Source organism: Anarrhichthys ocellatus, unplaced genomic scaffold (genome assembly GCF_004355925.1).
Source record: "Anarrhichthys ocellatus isolate YVR2014 unplaced genomic scaffold, GSC_Weel_1.0 scaffold24, whole genome shotgun sequence".
Lineage (NCBI taxonomy): Eukaryota > Metazoa > Chordata > Actinopteri > Perciformes > Anarhichadidae > Anarrhichthys > Anarrhichthys ocellatus.
Window position 1 is genome coordinate 706880 of NW_022280054.1, and position 19633 is coordinate 726512.

The window sequence follows — 19633 nt, forward strand, 5'->3', positions numbered from 1 at the left end:
TGATTAGCAAGCGGCGTGTCCAGCGGTGTGATCAGCCCTACGGAGCGGACGTTTGAAGTCACACTTTTAAGCTTTGAGGCTTTGAGGCATTGAGGAAGGCGATGAACACAGAATGAAGGACTTTCCTTTTCTTATCAATGCTTATTTTATTTTGCACAACTATTGTGAAGTCCACAAAGAAACTGTAAACGAACAAAAGCATAAATGCTCTGCAGTGCGACAGGGACTTCAGCCACCTGGCATTTATTGACCCATAATTAAGTCAAACTTTTATTTGTAAGTCTTCATTTTAAATTTGATGTGTGGGTGTGAGAGAGATAGAGCAAGACCTGCAGCATTGTAACTAAGTTTGAAAAAAACTTTTATTTTTCCATAAAATGTGCCTGTTTGAATATATAGAGAAAGATCTTAAGTATCAAGCCATGCACATATGTGATGACAAGCCCATTACTTCTCCGCGGAGGCAAACATGTACAACAAATTATATGAAATGAGGCAGCCAGTCAATAAATTAGTCAATGTCAAAGCGTAACACCATTCTGATCCATGTTGAAGCCGGCAGAAGGGGAGAGGAACAGCCTAAATTAAACCCTTTCAAATCATCCTTTTCTGGACTTTGGCCTATTGCCTCAAGCCCAGCCCTACTCCTCAATAACAGCCCTTAATGAACTCCGGGTTGGCCGTAAAGCTTGAAGTGATACCCCAGTTACACACACATGCTCTGCTTGCGCTTGCTTGTGTACACCACCGAAGCCCTGTGTTTGCATCCTCGCTCCTCATATTATTTTATCCCTCTTTCCTCTCTTTCTGCCTCTTTCTCTCTGTGAGTGTGACATGTTTGTCTAGCTAGTGGAGGTAGTGATTTAGTGCTGCTAAGAATGATGACTCTGCCAGAGGGGCTGGCAGGGCACTGTCTCACTGTCATACGCACACTCTAGCCGTGGGGAGGGGTGGAGAAGTGAAGAAAAAAAAAAAGGGAGAGGGACAAGAGCGGAGTGAGAGAGAGAGAGAGAGAGAGAGAGAGAGAGAGAGAGGCTTGAAGGAAAGAGAAACCGCCGTCTTTTATGGAGACCAATCCTCCAAGCCTCACTGCCTAGGCCAACTTTACAGGATATATTGGACAGTTCCACACTACCCCGCCCCCACCCCTCCAACTGCTCTCTTTTCTCAGCTCCTTTTCATGCTCCCCTCCTTTTTGGTTTCCAACAAGGCAAGCCTTTAGCCGAACTCTAGAGAGGTGTAAAAGTATTACCATGTCAACAAGTGCCTTTTACCGGCTCTCTCACACACACACAGCTTGCACAAAAAAATTGAGGTCAATCATCTGCAAGAAGGACCTTAGTATACACTGTTCCACAGAGAGAGCCAGAATAAGTCTAGCAAAACAGAAAACCCAAAGCCTGTTCGGCACAAAGGACGTGAAAAACAAAGGAGAAACCATTATCCTCACATTCTTCAAGGGAAACTAATGAGTTCCTCGGGATGATAGATTAAGTATTCATGCGAGTACTGCATCTTACAGTCAAATGCTGTTCACACTCTAAACTAGGCTTCAACAGGCCTGGAAAGCTCGTCGAAATGTGTGAAAATAAATCAGTAAAACGATTCCTGTGAAAACAAGAGAGAAAACAGTGGAGGGAGAGAGTTCTGAAGGGTGAGATAGACCCCGATTGCCCTTTTCAGAACTTGTGGTCTCGTTCTACCCGTTCACAGTGTATGGAGCGACAGAGCGAAAGGAAGAGTGCAGAGAGCAAGAAATACTAGCATGCAAAAGTACAGATCTGTGAGGGGAGGGAGGGAGGAGTGAAGCAAGTGGAGAGGAAGAGGAAGAGAGAGAGAGAGGGAGAGGGAGAGGGAGGGAGAGGAGTAGCCCTGCCCAGTTGCCTGGGGAGAAAACTGCTCTGCTGACTCAGGACTCTCTTTGTTTGACAATGCTCCCTCGCTCTTGCTCTCTCCCTCTCTCTCTGACACACTCTCACTTACTCGTCTTTTTTCAAACACCCAGTCACCATCTTTTCTCTTGTGCTCTGCCTTTGTCAGACTCATGCCGATAATTTCACTTCGACTTACTTATCGTCCTCTCCCCTGCGTTTCCACCCGCCCATCCTCTATGTGATCATGTCATCTCATACTACCTCTTTTGCAGCAACATTTTTCTTCCTCTGACCAACACCATACAAAGCGTCTCCTTCTCATGTGATGAAAACAGATAAAGCCTTTCAGTCCAATAAATCTACAATGGTTTTACTAACAGTGGTTCACGATCAGGACCAGAGCTCTGGGACGTTTTATTCTCTTCCAGCAGCAGCAATTTCCAGATGTTGGCCGGCCAGCGGTTGGCAGCAAACTACCAGCACGGGCTCAGGTATATGCTCCCAAATGATAGTTTGGGGGGGGGGTTAGACTGTTAGAGCAGAGAAGACTCATTGACAAGACAGAGAGCAAAGGTGGCTCGTCATAGAGGACAAGACACTATAGATAAGAAAAGAATTTAAAAAAAAGACCAGAAAGAAGACTGACAGACTAACAGATAGTGAAGTGACAGACTTTCTGAGAGAAAATAATAGTTGGCAGCTATAAGGATGGCAGACAAAGATCCTATAGTGAATGAGGCTGCACGTTAAAGAGGGAAAGGAGGAGGAGGGGGGGGGCGGGGGGGACAGACAGAGAGGAGCAATGGTGATTCCAGCTCGACATAGTCCCATTCCCAGAGTGGCAATGCTGAGCAAGGCTCACAAAGACCCTGAGGGGACCCCCTGGACTCACCCAGGGAAAGAAAAAGGAGGTAAAGAGGGTCTTGGGGAAGGCAGGAGGGAAAGGGAGCCAAGAGGGGGAGCGCTGATAAGCATGAGGTAGTCCAACACACACCGAGACAGGGAGGAGGCAGGAAAGATAGAGAGGGATTATACTTTACACTTTAAGGAAAGCATGCTCGTATCTCACAGACAAAGAGGAAGGTAAATAGATGTAGCTCAATATCCCACTGACGTTCATACGTTGGACCGATGACCTGCCACACATTGGAGAGACAGATAAGGGAAGAAGCATTTTTTTTGACAGCAGAGCTGGCAGAAAATCACGGCTCGAGATAATAAATCATTGATTGTCACAATTGAGGGCCATTTGAGAGTTGTATGAAATAACAGGCAGTATCCACAAGTAGATACCAGTGGTTTCACACTTTTTCAAACCCTACTCTTGAGAACAACTCTGCCATTATGAGCTATAACTTTGATACATGATTTACGACTAATCGTCTCCCCAAAACCGTGTGAGGGTGACAGCTGTTATTACATTGTGGAAGGAAAACTGCAAGCATGTGCACCCCTGAGAAGGAGACATTTTTAGTTGTTACACATGTCAAGAGTGTCGGTAAGAACTGGGCTCAGCCTGAGGCTAACATTAAAACCATCTGATGATCCCAACTATTTTGCCTGTGGTTGAGTCTAACCTACAAATGGGGGAGTAGAAAAAATACGGGGCGGAGGGAAGAGTGGAATAGAAGGAGATGCACACTGGCTTATCGGCAGGAGTGTGACAGGAACCTGGACCGTACCAAGACTGAGCTCAGTCATGTTTCAGTAAGACCTCAGTTAAAGCGGTGAAGTTGAATGAGGCCTGGGTCTAAGGCCATGTTCAGAGTGATATTAGCTGCATATAATCTACAGAGCATAATACATATTACATAAATAAGATGATTTCTAACCTAACCCATGAACAAACCAAAGCAGCTATTACATTTATGTATGTGAGCATGGGTGTACAGTGGAGTAAAAAAAAAAAGAAAAAAAAAAGAAGCACAGTGAAGAGAAGGGGGGTGACGGGGGAGGCGGAGTGAAAGAAGAGAGAGGGTGCTCGCCTGGCACAATGAGTCCTACTTGTTAGCCAGTGACAGTGTCAGGGATCGTGACAGGGTCCAGACGCTAGACACCAGCTGCAGCGCCTCGTAAATAGACTGCTGTCTCGCAGGCACATTTGCACGGCAATGGTTGCACACACACGCACACACACACACACACAGGCATGTGGGCACATGCATATACTATGGCAGGCACACAGACAGACACTGACTTATTGTCTCTCCCAAATCTTGTAAAAGGGACAGTGAGCCTCTTTGTGTCCTGTTAAAGCTTCTGTGAAGAGAAAAACGTAGTCCACACACAAGAACTACAAACTCAATTAAATTAAATATGTATTGAGAATTCAACAATGTACTCAACAATAACTAAATGTTGATGGTCTATGAGAAAACAAAACTGAACAAACTTTGTGTTTAGTTTATGTGTGGCTTGCTGGAACAACAAGATTAATTCTTTTCCCAGTACTGCTGCCTCGATGTAAACTTGTGTGTGTGTGCGCGCTACCCCTCCCTCCACGGTGATAATGAGGGGGGTAACAAACTACATCTGTCCTGTGGTGCGTGCAGGGAGAAAATGTGGAGGGGGAAAAAGAAAAAAGAGTGGGAGAGAGTTGAGAGTTTAGGGCGAGAGGAGAACAGAGCTGGACGGGAGGTGAAAGGGTTAAATGTGCAGGACTGATCCTGCTGAGCCAGCAGCAATACGTTAAAGTGCAAGGTTTCATTGTAGCAGATACAGAATGAAACTCCTTCCCATTAGTCACGCTAGTAACTGAAAAGGCTCTTCGCACTGCTTAACCCTTACTGCGCCGCAAACACGCCACAGCAACAACACAGGTAGAGCCCCTGTGATTGGGTGATGGCTTCTGTGTTTGTGTGTACACCTACATGCACAATGAGATTACAGTATTTACAGTACAGCGACCAAGTATGCATACGTATGCAAATTAAACTTTCTCTCACTTGATACGTGAAAGGAATGCATGTCTGAATTCACACATAGAATTCAGATGGAGTGACCTTTGAAGGAGGGGTTTTCGTCCCCGTCCCCCCTCTCCTCCCCTCTCTCTTCTTAGGCAAGCCTCCCACGCCATGCTACAGTACACACCGTCTCTGAGGGGCTTAGGGAGGAGAAGGCAAGCCCTTCCTCCACTTATAGAAGAGCAGAACCATAATCATCATAATTATCATCATCACACTGTCCTAACCAAGACACACCACAGCGAAGCAAGTCCGGCACTGATGAAACAATGGAATACACCAACCACGTAAACAAACCCATGACGGGAGGATGTAAGGTGGAGCGGATCATCACAAGAAATAAAAGGAGCAAGTTGTGCTCAGTCTGTTATACTTTCAATATGCACAATAATTCTATTTTTGTTTACACAGAGAAAACGGATACGAGCTGGCTTCGTTGATTCCCTCAGCTCACGGCTTTAGTCTGGCAATTCTCCCCAAAAACTACCGAAATCAGGTTGGTCCAGAAAGCCAAATGTGATGGTTAAGGATACCGTCTCCCTTCGGATGTTCATACTCTTCAAATTATATTAATGTAAACGCTCCAAAACACACACCGTACCCCTCTGGAGAAGACATATGTGTTGACTCAGTCCTCTCTGCAGCCCATTTGTTTTAGTGCTCCAGAAAAAAATTGGATCCTAATTGAATCAAAATGGGCCATGAAATGCCTGGTGATCAGCGCACAAAAACCCAGCCTCGGCTGTTTGTTTTCATTACAACAAGTCTGAAACGGCGAGACACTGACATCTCCACGTAAACTCAAAGAAGCCCTAAACGTCCTGTGAGGGCAGAGCAGACAACTATTCATTTTGCTCCGAGCCAAACATACAGCAATAATAAAACAACAATTACCATTCATCATTCTCTCATTTCCTCTCTCATTGCAACTCCAGTTAACATCAGCACTAGGTAACAAGAGCATGCAGCAGTCAGCCTAATGTGGTTTACAGAGATGAACAATGTATAGAAAGCATAAGGCCGATAACAATGGGCAACACAATATGAAACCATGCTGCACTGGAAAAGCTAACAGTGCACCATGGGTACTGTATGTTTCAGGGAAAAGGGACTGACTACAAAGCATGAATGATATATTTGTAAATGAAAATAAAAAATAAAATACACAAAACAGGCTTTAACAGTATTAAACTAGGACCAATAAGTGCATTGGTATTGCAAGAGCACAAGAGTGCTGCAGGAATGACTCCCGAAATCCAGAGATGAGTTAGCAGTTTGCACTTCCAGTTCGCTCATTTCCAAGTGAAAAGGTTTTTGGTTTAGATGCCTGAAATAAGGTTTGTGGTGAACGGAAGCTAAAGATATTTTAACGATTTGTTCAACGATTTAAAATACATCAGTTAACACCCCTCTCATAAATTTTGAAGCTTTTATGTGTCCTAAAAAAAGGCTGCTGCTAACAAGTGCCCAACTGAGACTACCAAAGGTCATCATGCCGACCTGTCAGCCTTCACGGCCTCGTTGTGCGTTCTCGTGCTCATGCGGCACAAGTATAGTTTGTTTATAGCCTAACGTTTGCTTTTTACCTCTGCTGATTGCATTTACGTTTCAAAAACAGTTGAGCTGATTTGTGAAGATTATCTTGCTGAACAAAACCTGTAAGTATAATAAACTTGGAGCTTGCCCCTCGGATTATTTTCTGCAATATTCTAAAATCCAATGGCGATATCTCATAGGCTTTTTGCTGAGGGAACCAGTGTGTATATATAAATATAAACAGTATATATATATATAAAATAAAAGGGTAAAGGGCTTTTTCTTACTCCAGTCTTGTCACAGAGCCGCAAGGTGTTGAAGGAGCCCACGGCAAACACCTCTCCATCAGGAGCCCAGGACAAAGAGGTGACCGGGTAGTCATGAGATGATGAGGAGTAAAGCAGGCGACCAAAGCTGTCCCATACCTGTTGAGGGACGACATGGTTTGAATTATAGAAACATCATAAAAAAACAATCACACCCACAAGACATCTAAAAATATACTCAAACACAGCTCACCTTATATTTACAATCTTCTCCACCTGACAGTATGAAGTCATTAACAGAATTCCAGTCCACCTTTAGAACAATCCCATCATGAGCCTTCCACTAGAGAGACGGGGGAGAGAGAGAGAGAGGGAGAGGGAGAGAGAGAGGGGCAGAGAGAGAGAGAGAGAGAGACAGAGAGAGAAAGAAAATTATACATCCACACAACACAATGATGCTATCCATAGATAGCGTTGAGAAGGAAAATATTCAATGTTCCACTGTTTATCTAAGGTCCCAGGTGGTATTCAGTTTTAAGAAGAATAATAGATAAATGTATACATGAACAAGAATACTCACTGGTGTACAAGGTCCCTTAATGCAGTTGTCCCTCTAAGACATATAGATCTATTACATTTTCATTCCTTTTATTAAGCCTTTATTTAGCAATGCAAATCTATGAACCTCAAGTTTATTATAAAAAACCTAAAAAGGAGGCAAAGGGCCCAGTGATGTCAGATCATTGGGCAGATCAAACTATACGCAAAATCCACTCACAAGATGAAAAAGTATCAAGCAAAGTTATCGAAAACAGAAAAGAAACTCCCCATCAGATGCTATATAGGTGAAAATATGAATATAACTACAAACTGTGACAGAGTATGATTTATTGGGATGTCCATTTACCTTTTTATATTTATATTTAGAAAAGAATCTGATTGTGTGCCCCATGTGACTCATCTTATAACAGTTTATGGTTGATTTTATTTCTATTACCATAACATTCGAGTCAAAGGTAGTTACAAGGTAATGTTTCAGAACTATGACAAATTGAATTCTAATTGTGCATTGACTTAAGTCACAGATTTCTACCTCTGAAATGAATACAGGAAGTTAGTGTACCCGTATGACTTTGGCGCTGGGCTGCAAAGGCTTGATGACTAGTTGTCTTCCTGATGTGTAGAGGATCCTGTCTGAGTCTGGACCCCAGGCCACAGAGTACACCGGAGACCCTGGGAGATGCAGAACCAGAGGTAAACAGAAAATGAGATCTTGCATCAAAAGCAATGGGCTTCCACACATAAAGACTTTGTTCTTACTATGATGTTAATTAATAAATATTAAAAGTGTTTGTGTACGAATTCCCCCTCTCCTTTGACAAATCAGGAGTTGGTCTGAACACTAGCTCTGGGATACAGCAGTGTTAACTCCTCTTCTCAGAAGGTATAACATTCCCTCGTAGATCTCGCCTCACTCAGCCTATGGAACGTCACTTCGCTTGCAAACACGGCAGCTGAGAAAACCTAACATAACCTCTACACCATGAGCACAAGTGTGTGCTTACGTACACACGTGTGAGGAAAATGTGCGTGTCGGATTGTGGCTGTGAAGGGGAGAGGACCTGCCATTTAACCCTAACTCCAGGTGCATGTGGTTTCTCACAAACGCCGACTGGTCACATGATCTAAACCTGACAAAGGCGATGAGAGGGGCTGAGGCAAGTTCCTGTCTCCTCCCTCTCGCTCGCTCGCTCACTTCCAACAGTTCTCTCTCTCTTAAAATTGGTCATGGTACCCAAGATGAACAGCCTGCTACTGTAGCGTGTGTGTGTTTGGAGCTGTAGGCTCTCAAGAGAAGCAACACCTGCAGCGATCCGAGTGCAATGTGGATGATAATGTGCATCTGTGGCAATGCTGCTATATCCAGGAGTTCTACAGATCTGTCTTTTTGAGCCTGTTAAGGAAAAATGTTCCTAACTACTGGGGCTGAATTGCTGTTCCCCTGCCAGGCTTGCCATACATTTCCCCAGAAGCCAACTTCCATCCACACCCCCCCATCTTTCTTTCTGTCCCACAACTGAGAAGAAACACTCAATAAGTCAAACAGCATGATGACTCAATTAATAAGTAAGCCATCTGTAATGTGTATTCTGGATAGAAAATGTATCATTAGGAGTCTTTTTTTTATTGCTTTTAATAAATCTCTACTCCTATACAAAGCTTTGAAACTTTATGGTGCTTTTCATAAAAATACAAAATAAATTGTATACACATGTGTGTTTGTGTGTGTGTGTGTGTGTGTGTGTGCGCGACAGAAAGAAAGAGAGACATAGAGGGTGTAATTGGTGTCGGTATGTTATGTTGTGTTTACTAAATGCCGACAGCTGGTTGATCAGAGACTGGCTTTACATTGCTTCTGCTGCTGGCTGGCAGCTGTTACGGATGCAACCTGCTTTAAACTGTATCGGACTCAGATCGGCTCCATTTTTATACCCTTTACCCACCAAAATTAGTGCATTTATGCGGAATTTTTAAACACGGTAAAACGGTAAAAACCTTTCCCATAGCCAATAGATGAGTGTGTCTTTCTGGTTTTTTTTTCTGGTGTGTCACTTTCGGCCTCATGAAAAATCTGTTACTTATTATTCAATTTCTCTTTCAAACTCTTAAACCAGAGTTGGTGATTGTTGGAACAGTGAAAAGAAAATGACTGTTTCTGTCAATGGAGTTGTATTTTGTTTCTGTCAAGTTTGAATGAAGCGTGTTCATCAGCGAGGTAAAATGATAAAATGGAGTCTGGTAGAGGAGCACATATAACAGCTGTTTCTTTTCAAAAAGTGAGTTCATTGTTTATTTCAACTAAGCACATTGTGCAAATACATTAATAAGCTATGGCTATTGTCCAAATCCCTGTTGATTCTATTCATCATATGTTCACAAAGCCACAAAGCACCGGAAAAGGGGCGAAAAATCACACGTCCACCCGGGTGTCTATTTCGATTACTGCAGAGTAGTTAGTCCCGGGAATGAATGCAGAACTGTAAACTTTTCCACTTAAGGCAAATGCCAGATGGTAGGGGTTTTATGTAGAGTGGGAGAGGGGCTTTACATTGGCATTCAAATTATTTGAATCAAGATTTATCTATCATCTCTCATATTTTTTTTGCCTGACTATTACTAGTCAGTCTTTCAAGTTTTGCACACAAACGGGCGTCAGCAGCCATTATTGTGACAACACAGTGCACAGGGTGCGTGCATATTAACAAATGTGCTCTGCTTCGTTGATTCGTTTTTGGTTGAGTGACCGTATATAATAATAAATAGCACTTTAGCCTTACCTTGGCTGGCTAGTGTTGAACGTAGCATCCCGCTTTTTGACCAGATCTTGATCTGCCCATCCTCTCCAGCTAAGTAATTAGATAAACAGATGAAATGGACATGAAGATGTTTTTAGTGAGTACTTTTTAAATGGCAATGAAAATATGTACGTCCTTGACATTTTACCCGTAATAAGAGCTGTTCCATCATAGTTCCATCTTCCAGCCAACACAGCTCCCTTGTGTGCCTCTACACTCTTCTCCACACGCCCTATCTTGGTGGTCAGGTGGAACTTCCCTGTAAGGAGACAAAAAGAGGCTTACTGTATGGCAAGTCCACACTCTCGGCCTGATCCGGTTGTTTACAGTCTATAATTGAGGAACACTACTGTCTGCTGTAATTCTATGCTACCATGTGGGTTTTGGTTACAGAGACCAGGTCTGACTGATTCTGCTGACTGGGGCAAATGAGCAGAACATGTTTTTTGACAATCCAGAACACCAGTGAGGACAAAATATTAACTAAACTTCAAAAATGAAATAAAAGCAAATATCAATCCGCTGACACACAATTAGCAACAAAGCTACATTTTCTTCTCCAAGCTAAATTACAAACTTAAAGTGGATGAGTCAAACTAAAGAGTATCTGTTGGTTGAATTAGGAAAATTGTGTATTTCCTAGACACGAAGGGTGATCAGTCATGGACACAGTTATTGAGGATGCTGGCCTAACATGTACTTTGTGGCAGTGTGTATTAAAAAATTCTGCACGTTCTATGTAATTTCTGGTGGCCTAAAACTGCAAATCAGCATGCTGCTGCTCTCTCCCATTTCTAAATTTGGACATCCCAACAAATGTGGATGTTACTGTCCAGCAGGTAGTGAACATAACAAGCAAGTACAGCTGCACTGAAGGACTCTTTCAAATGAACAAAACAACATCTTTTAAATTTAGATATAAAATGCATGTTCTATTTCTACTTGCATATGCACTCACATCAACAGTCCTTATCTATGTAGCCGAACATTGTTTGTTCAATGCTTTTGTGTGCTGATTTGTTTGTTTGCTTGTTATCTGACGGATGCTTTTTTATGACAACTTGCAATGACAACATATCGGCCTTTTGCTATTTTACTTCTATTTATAGCCTATATGGTTTGTTGAGGAATTCCTGATGATACATAAGTGTGAAATCTATTATGACACCACATTGTAGTTCCACGGGGTAAAAGTGAATGAGACGCTGTTGTTCCAAACAGAAAGCCCAGACATATCCTTCATGCTTAATTTGGGATGCTTTGGGATAAGCCTGGCTCTATTCCACACAATATCATTTCTGGTAGAATAGCAAATGATGCATCTAACTACACAATTTGCTTAGTCATGGGGAAATATTAGGCATTTCATAATGAAGTATAGTTATTAATTCAATGTTTAGAATATTAAATTTAGTTATGAAAGCAAGGACAGGAAATAGCACCTTAAAATATTAGACAAAATCTTATTTATCATACAGAAAAGTAGTTAAACTGTGTGCGCAATATACAAATGTAGGTTGTCAAGGGAAAGCCATGTTAATGGACTCCTCCCACCCAATAAAACCCTGCCTGCTTTCAACTATATCATGCAGATCTCTTAACAAATGTTAAATATCCTGTACATAACCCAGCTTTCAAAATGTGACAAAATCTGTCAGTGCACACCAAAGTTAAAAATAAAATTGTGTGATTGTCATGTTTCATTGTCCATGAAAAACAAAAACTTATTTCAAACAATCACAATAGAAATACTGATATTTAACAAGGCAAAAAGCAGAAGAAAGTTGCAAAAGTGAATCATAACAGAGTTTTCATTCTCTGGTCTGCCAGAGAAAATTGCTGCTTCAGTTTGTGGGTGTGTTTAAGCAACCCTACACTGCCATTAGTGTTGTGACCACACATTGCCTGCCATAACAGTACATCCATATTATGTGTGTTTGTATCTTATAGGCTGAAAAAGAGGCATAAGAGGCCATATGGATGCACCTCAAACAAACTCTGTTGCCAAGTTTGGAATTATAAATATAAAGATGGAAAACAAAATTCCGCCTTTAATGATTTAACATTGAAGGCGTAATTAAAAACTAGACTAGAGACGGACACACGCTTTACTGCAGTATTACAATCCTCTTCCTGAAGTGAAAATGAATATGCTTATCTGAAGTATCAAACTGGTTGAGATGGTTTCCTTTCACTACATTGAAATGATAAAGCAAGACACTGTCACCCTACTCAGTATAAAAACCAGGCTGAGGTGTCACCAGATATTACATTTAGTTAGTTCAGTAAGCATTTGACAATTGCTATTTTTGTTTTCAAACTAATTTTATTTCCCTGTAAAGCTGTGTCTGAAAACAATCTCAGATCATGTAATTTGTCTGTTCACTGAATGAACAACTTGTGATACAAAACAGATATACTGATGAGAAACAAAGCCGAGTCCACTGGCCATATTTTAGAGAATGAAGAGACTTGCCATCAGTGCTGGTGAGGACAAAGATCTCAGTCTGGTTCTGTTTTTTGCCACCAACGGTCTTGGGGAACCAATGTAGGTCAACGGGGTAAATGTCCTCTGATAATTTGACAACCAGACTGGTCTCACTGGTCAACAGGTTCCACCTGAGGATCTGGTGGTCCTCACTGCACGAGTACAGCTCATCTGCTGTGGTCCAGCCAACACAACTCACAAGTTCCTTATGTGATCTGCTGTTAAGGAAATTGATCATCTGCTATAAATAGGGTCTCCTGAAGAAAGAATGAATATATTCTAGATTTGATACAACTAAGGTGCTCGGTCAAACCAAGCAATAGAAAGTACCAATTACTATAATTAACGCTGTATTGCTAACGTTACTTCTAGTGGTGCTAACATTAATACAGGTTAATAATAGTTTTTGACGTCGTGTTACATTACATATATTGCAGCTGTACAGAAACACAACAACATCATAAAAAGGATATGTTTGGGTTCCTGTAGCAGCGATGTTTTCAATCTCATGGTTGTATGTTTGTTCCGTTGATCCCTAAACAAAACATCAGTTAGTGACAGTACCAAGCCAACACACGGAAAGAAACAATACAAAAGACCAAATCAAATCGTTGAACAAGTACCCTGTAGATTAGCCTTAGCCGTTAGCATGCTCTGGTAACTGTGACGGTGAATTTAACAAGCGTCTGCTGTTGCTACGGTACCTGCCACTGTTGCTAACGTGAATCCTGAGATGTCCCCGAGCCTTTCATGCTAACGTGAATGCTAACTTTAACTTGGTTACCGACTTTATTACGGAACCACCAGATGTGTATGCGTGTCATTTACTCCAGCAAAAGATGCATTAAGAGCCAATACTGTACAGAGCACGCCTTATCCATCACTAAGCAACACTTTCTTGCTAACGGTATCAAGGCTAATCTCTGGTAGCCATGTTATCTGGGTCATGAAAGGCTTGAACAGAAATATCTCGCGAGAGTTACAAAGTCTCGCTTCCGTGAAAACGGATATTTCGAATGGCGATTACAAATGAAATCTGTTAAATAAATATAACGTATTTAATAGCACTCATTAAAATCTGAGATACTAACATTAATCGTTTAAAGTATTTCACGAAATGTAAAGTATCCCTCCGGTCGGGACTTCTTTCTACTGTAACCTCGTAACCGATTAAACACATAGAAACATTATGCGTTTCAATCTGACAATAATCTTAAATCATATAACATTGTAAAGAAGTACTGTTGCTTTCTGCGTTTTTTCGTCTGAGTATTCGTGTCGTATGATTGTTGTTTGTTTGGAGCGAGGCGGAGTTGGCTTCGTCCCCTTTTTTGAATTTCGTGTTTTTTTTTTCCGTTGCCCTTTGAACGTTCCATGGTGCCTTGCGTCAGTTTGTAACGAATCTGGTTCGACGGCACAGTTTAGGCGCCATTTACAAGTTAGAGTGTTCAACCAGGAGAGGCGACTCGGAATGACACGGGGCTGAGTTTTGTGGATTATATTTGCCCAAATCTTGGATTAACGAATACTTTTTTACGAAATCGCGAATTGGGGTCAGAGAGAACGACTCTTGACAGACTGTGGCTATATTGTGGAAGGTACATTGAAAAAAACATTTTAGCGCTGCGTAAATTAATGATTGGGTTCCGTCTATTTGCTGAAATGCATAACGTTAGTTCCTCACCAGATTTAATATTAACGTTAATTTGCGTTTTGACTACAAGCAACGGTGAGAAGCGTACTGATCAACGGTATCAATACTCTGGAATGTAATGAGAGATGTTCGCTTTTTAGCCTAATATTCAATTTACAGCAAACTGTGCCTTTTTGTAGACACACCCCTAACAATAGTATGTTAGTTACTTCTTCGATCGTCTGAGTTTATGTTAATGATGCGCATCGTTGCAAACATTTTAGCTGTAATACCTTTGTCTGGATAACGTCAACTACTTTATCTTGGGCTACGTTAGTTGTGCTGTTAAGCGCCCCTTTCAATTCAGATGACGCTTACTTGCGTACCGTTACAGTTACAGTTAACGTTACAGCGTTGCGTTAACGTTCCACAACGCAGACGTTTACTAGTCAAAGTTAGCCAGTACGTTAGCTTTAGCTTTGCTGTGGCTGTGGCGTTCACATCAGATAGTTACCGTTAGCTACAGCTGCTAACTTAACTCTAACATTAGCAAACTGAAAACAATCCAGTAACGTGGCACACTTTACTAAAAAAAAACGCGTAACGTTCCATGTTTTTTTATCCGGTGGCCCAGCTACGATAGAGTTACTACGGTCCTTATTTAGCAGACGTACGTAGTTAACGTTAGTTATAACGTAGTTAACGTTAGTAGTTATTCGCCCAACGATACCATAAAGTTAAGGTTAGCTCCATTTGTTATTTTAATGTCCTATTAGAGAGTTAGGTTGGCCCGTCTGATTTACATACAAGTTTAGAGGATTTAAGTTATTATTAGTGTCAGTTTGTGACATCGTTGTCTTTACCACCGACCAGAGAGCCTGTTCAGCTGCGTCTATTCAGTGATAACCATAACATAGGTTAGACTGAGCTGTTGGCAGAGGATTTATCTCTTTGCATATTAACTGAATTTGTTATGTTAACCTTATTTTCTGTTCTTCGCATCATTGGGTCATTAACTGTCCGACTCTGACGCGCGAATCAAATGCGTTAGATGCACACGCTACTAAAAAGCATTCTGTCACAGGTGGAGGTTCATTTGTACTGTTTGGTGTTAGAATAGCAACTAGTTTGCTTCAATCATCACGCAGATTGGCAGCCTTAACGCTCCCATCTCGTTTAATGTTATCTCATAATAACTACATTTGATCAGGTCCCAACTCAAACATTGTTATTCGTGTTGTTACTTTGTTTTTTTAAATCCACAAAAATATGGTCTCATTTGAAAAAAATATATACGGACTACCAGTTTGATGGGCGTCAGTGTGGGATCTGACTGGTAATGATTAAAGCCTGACAACAGAAGCTGCGTGTGACCGACCTAAAAGTGGAGAGATTGACAGACACACTCATGGATATTACTTTTTTTTTTTTTTTTTTTTCCCAATGACCCCTTAAGATTTCAAACCATGCCATCTAAAACTGCAAAGAGCTCCACTGCCAAGCCCAGAGGGAAAGGGTCTCAGCGTCGGGATGACTCCGGAGACGAGCTGGATGTACCTCAACAAACTCGCTCCAATGGCCCAGAGGAGGCACCTCCGACAACTGGCAAGTAACAAAGGCTGTGTTGGTGTCTGTGAATCTAAATAAGTTGTGTTCACTCAATGGCTCTGCGTGTGTCGTCGTAGTGGCCAGTTGCCACTGCTTTGAAGCTTCTTTTTTCTTACTTAAAACACGCAGTTAGAGTGGCTGTTTTTTTTTATTGTTTTTTTTAAGTTTCTAAAGTGTCAGTCATCAATAAAAAAATTCTAATTTTTGAGATGATTTTGTTATCGTCGAGTGTACTTCTTCTTCCCCGGATCTTCTCAGCAAACGAGGTAATTCATTTCGATAATAAAGTGTTTTATGGAGTAAGATCAAAAGGGAGTTTTGGCGTTATTCTTATAACTTCATCAAATGGGAGTTGTGTGGTTAAATTGTACGCGAAGCCTTAAGATGAAGACCAAGTGATGTGTGTGTTGAAATGCTTCATCTGGCTGCAAGCATTAGATTTACAAACATCGAACCCTCAGCTTGTTTATGCTTCTGTGAGCACAATAGATTGTGGACAGGTCGTTGTTGGTGTGATGGCAACATAATCGGTTTAACGTTTATTCATTTCAATCACAAAAACAAGGCTTTCCCCTGTCTGCGTTTTGAGTGCAGTTAAGAATGAGTGCAAATGTGACGCTGGTGATCGAAATGTGCACTTATTTATTATCGAGAGAGAGCGAAAAGAAATGACTGTGGCGCATCTACTCGCACGTATAAACGCGTGTCGGGGAGTGCGTTTGTATAATAATATGTGTTCATAAAGCGGGTCTCTTTCGGGTTGGCTCTTGTGTTTTTTCAGAACAAAGAAAATGAATGCCTGTCAACTTTCTCTGGAGTCGTTGTTTGACTGCTGTTTGTTTGTTTTTGTTTTTGCTCCTCCACCCCTCCCCCACGCAGCACTGCCCCCCACCTGAAACGACTCGCACAGAGGAATTAAAGCTTTTTTTCTTCTTCTTCTTCTTCTTCTTCTGTGCCACAGATCTGTCTCACGGGGAAGCTGCCGAGGCGGGTGATAACCGAAGTTTGGAGGAGATTCTCGGCAGCATCCCTCCACCCCCGCCCCCAGCAATGACCAATGAACCGGGCGCTCCTCGCCTCATGATAACACATTTAGTCAACCGCAACTTTAAATCATATGCAGGCGAGCAGATTCTGGGGCCTTTTCACAAGGTACGACCAAACATGGTTACACACATCAAGCCTGCGTGGGAAATGCCTCGTTAATGTGTAGTGTTAAGCTCACAGATTTATAATCATCTGTAGTGTGTCTCAAGTGGATTGTGTTTGTCTTTAATGTCATATTATTGCCACTGTACATGTTGCCTTGTGTAGCGGTAGACACAAAAAGTACAACAAATATTATTGATGCTATTTAAAATAATGAATCATACTATTAGAACATGTGTTGAGTTCAAAAAAAATGTTAAAGGTGGAAAAAGTCACACAACTCCATTTTGATTTAGTGAGTGTAGTGATCTACACCCACTGGGAATACATTCACTGTCACAGTGTGACTATGCTTAAATGTTAATGTACAGCGTGTAATGTTATGGCATTCACAGTATTTGTTTGTGGATGCAGTATATTTTTATATAATTGATTAACATATTTTTTTATCTTTTTTTCTCAGCGCTTTTCATGCATCATTGGTCCGAATGGGAGTGGGAAGTCCAACGTGATAGATTCCATGCTCTTTGTGTTTGGATACAGAGCTCAAAAGATCCGATCTAAAAAGCTCTCGGTGCTGATTCACAGCTCTGATAAACACAAGGATGTGCAGAGCTGCACTGTGGAGGTGCATTTTCAAAAGATTATTGATAAGGTATATATATTTATCTTCATCTCTCTCACACAGACACACACACTACATTCACTCTGGCCTCTCCTGAATGGATAAATACACAGTCTATTTCAAACGGGTGATTTGAAATATTTTCTAGTGGACAGATATATTTCTTGAATTTTAAATATATATTTTTTCTCAATGGTCATGGGATAATATTGCTCCACAATGATCACACCGGTGACTTAACACAAGACTCAAAGCAGTCGTGAAAGTTACAACTAACACCCACACAGGCCATCGTCCATTCATAATGTGCTACAATTCATTCCTCTATTTTAAACAATTTTTAAATGTGTCATTTAGAGACTAGGCTCTACTTGTTTGAATAAACTGAAAAGTCAATCGGTATTTGTATTAAGAGACACATTTTTCATTCGATCACAAATTACTTTGAAAAGTGACTGTAGTGTTAAACATGCTTCTGTATTTGATCTGCCACAGGGGGTTAATTATTTATTAATTATTTTAAGTCTTTCTGTTTGGTCCAGTAGTTTACAATAAATTTAAATCAAGTTGTCAAACTAAAGGCATCATTTTATGAATTCTGCCGGCTTTACAATCGGCCATTTTCGAAACTTAAAAATATTTTTTCATAAGTGGTGTCCACAGATTAGTTTATTAGACTTGTTTTTAGTATTAATACATTTCAGGCAAATTCCCTCCCTCTTTGCTATGCATTTATAAATCTCATCATTATATCTAACATGTTGTTCAAATTTTGTAAATGTAAGATGATAGAAAACACTCTAATATTGATATGGTTTATTTACATGCTAGTGTAGCTGGCCTGGAACTCTTTAGTGCTTTTTAAACAAGCCTTTTTCTTAATTGTTGTTAATGTGCAGTGTTTTTCTCTAAGCACTCTCAGTGAGTTTGTCGGTGTTATGAGTATTATCATCTGATGTGTCGAGCTGTTCGAGTTTCTCCTGAATTTTTATGCACTAAGCTGCTCTGTGTCTTCTGCCCCTCCCCCCTCTGAGCCAGGAAGGAGATGACTACGAAGTCATCCCCAACAGCAAGTTCTATGTTTCCAGGACGGCCAACAAAGATAATTCCTCAGGCTACTATATCAACGGCAGAAAAGCCACATTCAAAGAAGTGGGGGCTTTACTCCGGGGCCATGGCATTGACCTCGACCACAACAGATTTCTGATCTTACAGGTAATTGTACTTTTTTTTTTTAATATCATTTCCTTATGCACTTCTAAATCAGTTTTTTTTTTTTTTTTTTAATTTAAATTTTTTTTTCTAATCCTTGCTGTGACCATCCCATTCTGTCAGAGCTTCCCTGCTCTTGGTTCTCTTTAAGTGAAATGTTTCGTGGCTGTCTGTGGGAGTAACCTGTTGAGCTGGACTAGGAAAGGAGAGGATGAGCCCTCTGCCAGCCCTTAGACTGCTATAGCAGCGCATCATGGTTTGAAACAATGTGGAAAGGTGCGAACCATTATTTGCTGCTTTAGAATTCTAAGGAAAAAATGCAATTTGACCCGTACATGGACCTGGATGCGAGTTGCTGTAGTTGAACAACTAACTGAGGTTTGTTTTACTGGGGTTGAGCCTCCAGTGGGGACGGGTTGGACTTCCCTGTCTCATGTACCTGCCACGCTTTAGCAGCACGTAAATATTGGCGTGTGAGAATAGAACCCAATATTAGCAGTGCTGCTTCAGTGTGGCCGGGTCAAACTCCCTCCATTACCATGGCTTTAATGCTGGTTCAGCATTTTGTTTGTTTGCTTTTCTTTACTTCCACTGTGAATGTAATGCATTCCTGTATACGGTTTCATTATGTTTGAATTAGCATTGTGTCACACTGGGTTTAAATGAGTTGACTAGTTGCACTGCTATCCCTTCTGATTGTATCACATCTGCATCTTGCCCATTATTACTGATGAACCCGAGGCTAATGGGGGGATGACTCGGGTCAGAGCAGAACTTTGTTGTCCCTTTTTTAAATTCTATTATTTTTACAGTCTGTGGTAGTTTGGGGTTAACACTTCCTTTCTACCCTCCACTGTGGTTTTGCGGTTAGTTGATTGTGTGTGTGTGTGTGTGTGTGTGTGTGTGTGTGTGTGTGTGTGTGT

At 41.3% G+C, this 19633-nt stretch overlaps 2 protein-coding genes across 4 annotated transcripts in view; one reads left to right on the forward strand and one right to left on the reverse strand.

Moving 5' to 3' along the window:
• ift80 (intraflagellar transport 80 homolog (Chlamydomonas)) overlaps nt 1-13421 on the reverse strand; it is a 35212-nt gene extending 21791 nt beyond the window's left edge. Inside the window, exons 1-8 of one of the 2 annotated variants that reach the window (XM_031860766.1) lie at nt 13188-13421; nt 12957-13018; nt 12472-12693; nt 10144-10254; nt 9978-10046; nt 7763-7872; nt 6893-6982; nt 6661-6798 (exon numbers count right to left, since the gene is read on the reverse strand). In XM_031860766.1, coding sequence (XP_031716626.1) covers nt 6661-6798; nt 6893-6982; nt 7763-7872; nt 9978-10046; nt 10144-10254; nt 12472-12693; nt 12957-12993 — 777 coding nt within the window. In that variant the 5' untranslated portion in view covers nt 12994-13018; nt 13188-13421. Of the gene's footprint in view, nt 1-6660; nt 6799-6892; nt 6983-7762; nt 7873-9977; nt 10047-10143; nt 10255-12471; nt 12694-12956; nt 13019-13106 lie in introns of both variants that reach the window. The other variant, XM_031860765.1, reaches the window with a different exon arrangement.
• A 447-nt stretch (nt 13422-13868) lies between these two features.
• The window catches only part of smc4 (structural maintenance of chromosomes 4), a 16199-nt gene continuing 10434 nt past the window's right edge, over nt 13869-19633 (forward strand). Inside the window, exons 1-5 of one of the 2 annotated variants that reach the window (XM_031860711.1) lie at nt 13869-14081; nt 15573-15721; nt 16686-16876; nt 17337-17528; nt 18537-18713. In XM_031860711.1, the coding sequence (XP_031716571.1) occupies nt 15583-15721; nt 16686-16876; nt 17337-17528; nt 18537-18713 (699 nt within the window). In that variant the 5' untranslated portion in view covers nt 13869-14081; nt 15573-15582. Of the gene's footprint in view, nt 14082-15572; nt 15722-15741; nt 15991-16685; nt 16877-17336; nt 17529-18536; nt 18714-19633 lie in introns of those variants that run through there. The other variant, XM_031860712.1, reaches the window with a different exon arrangement.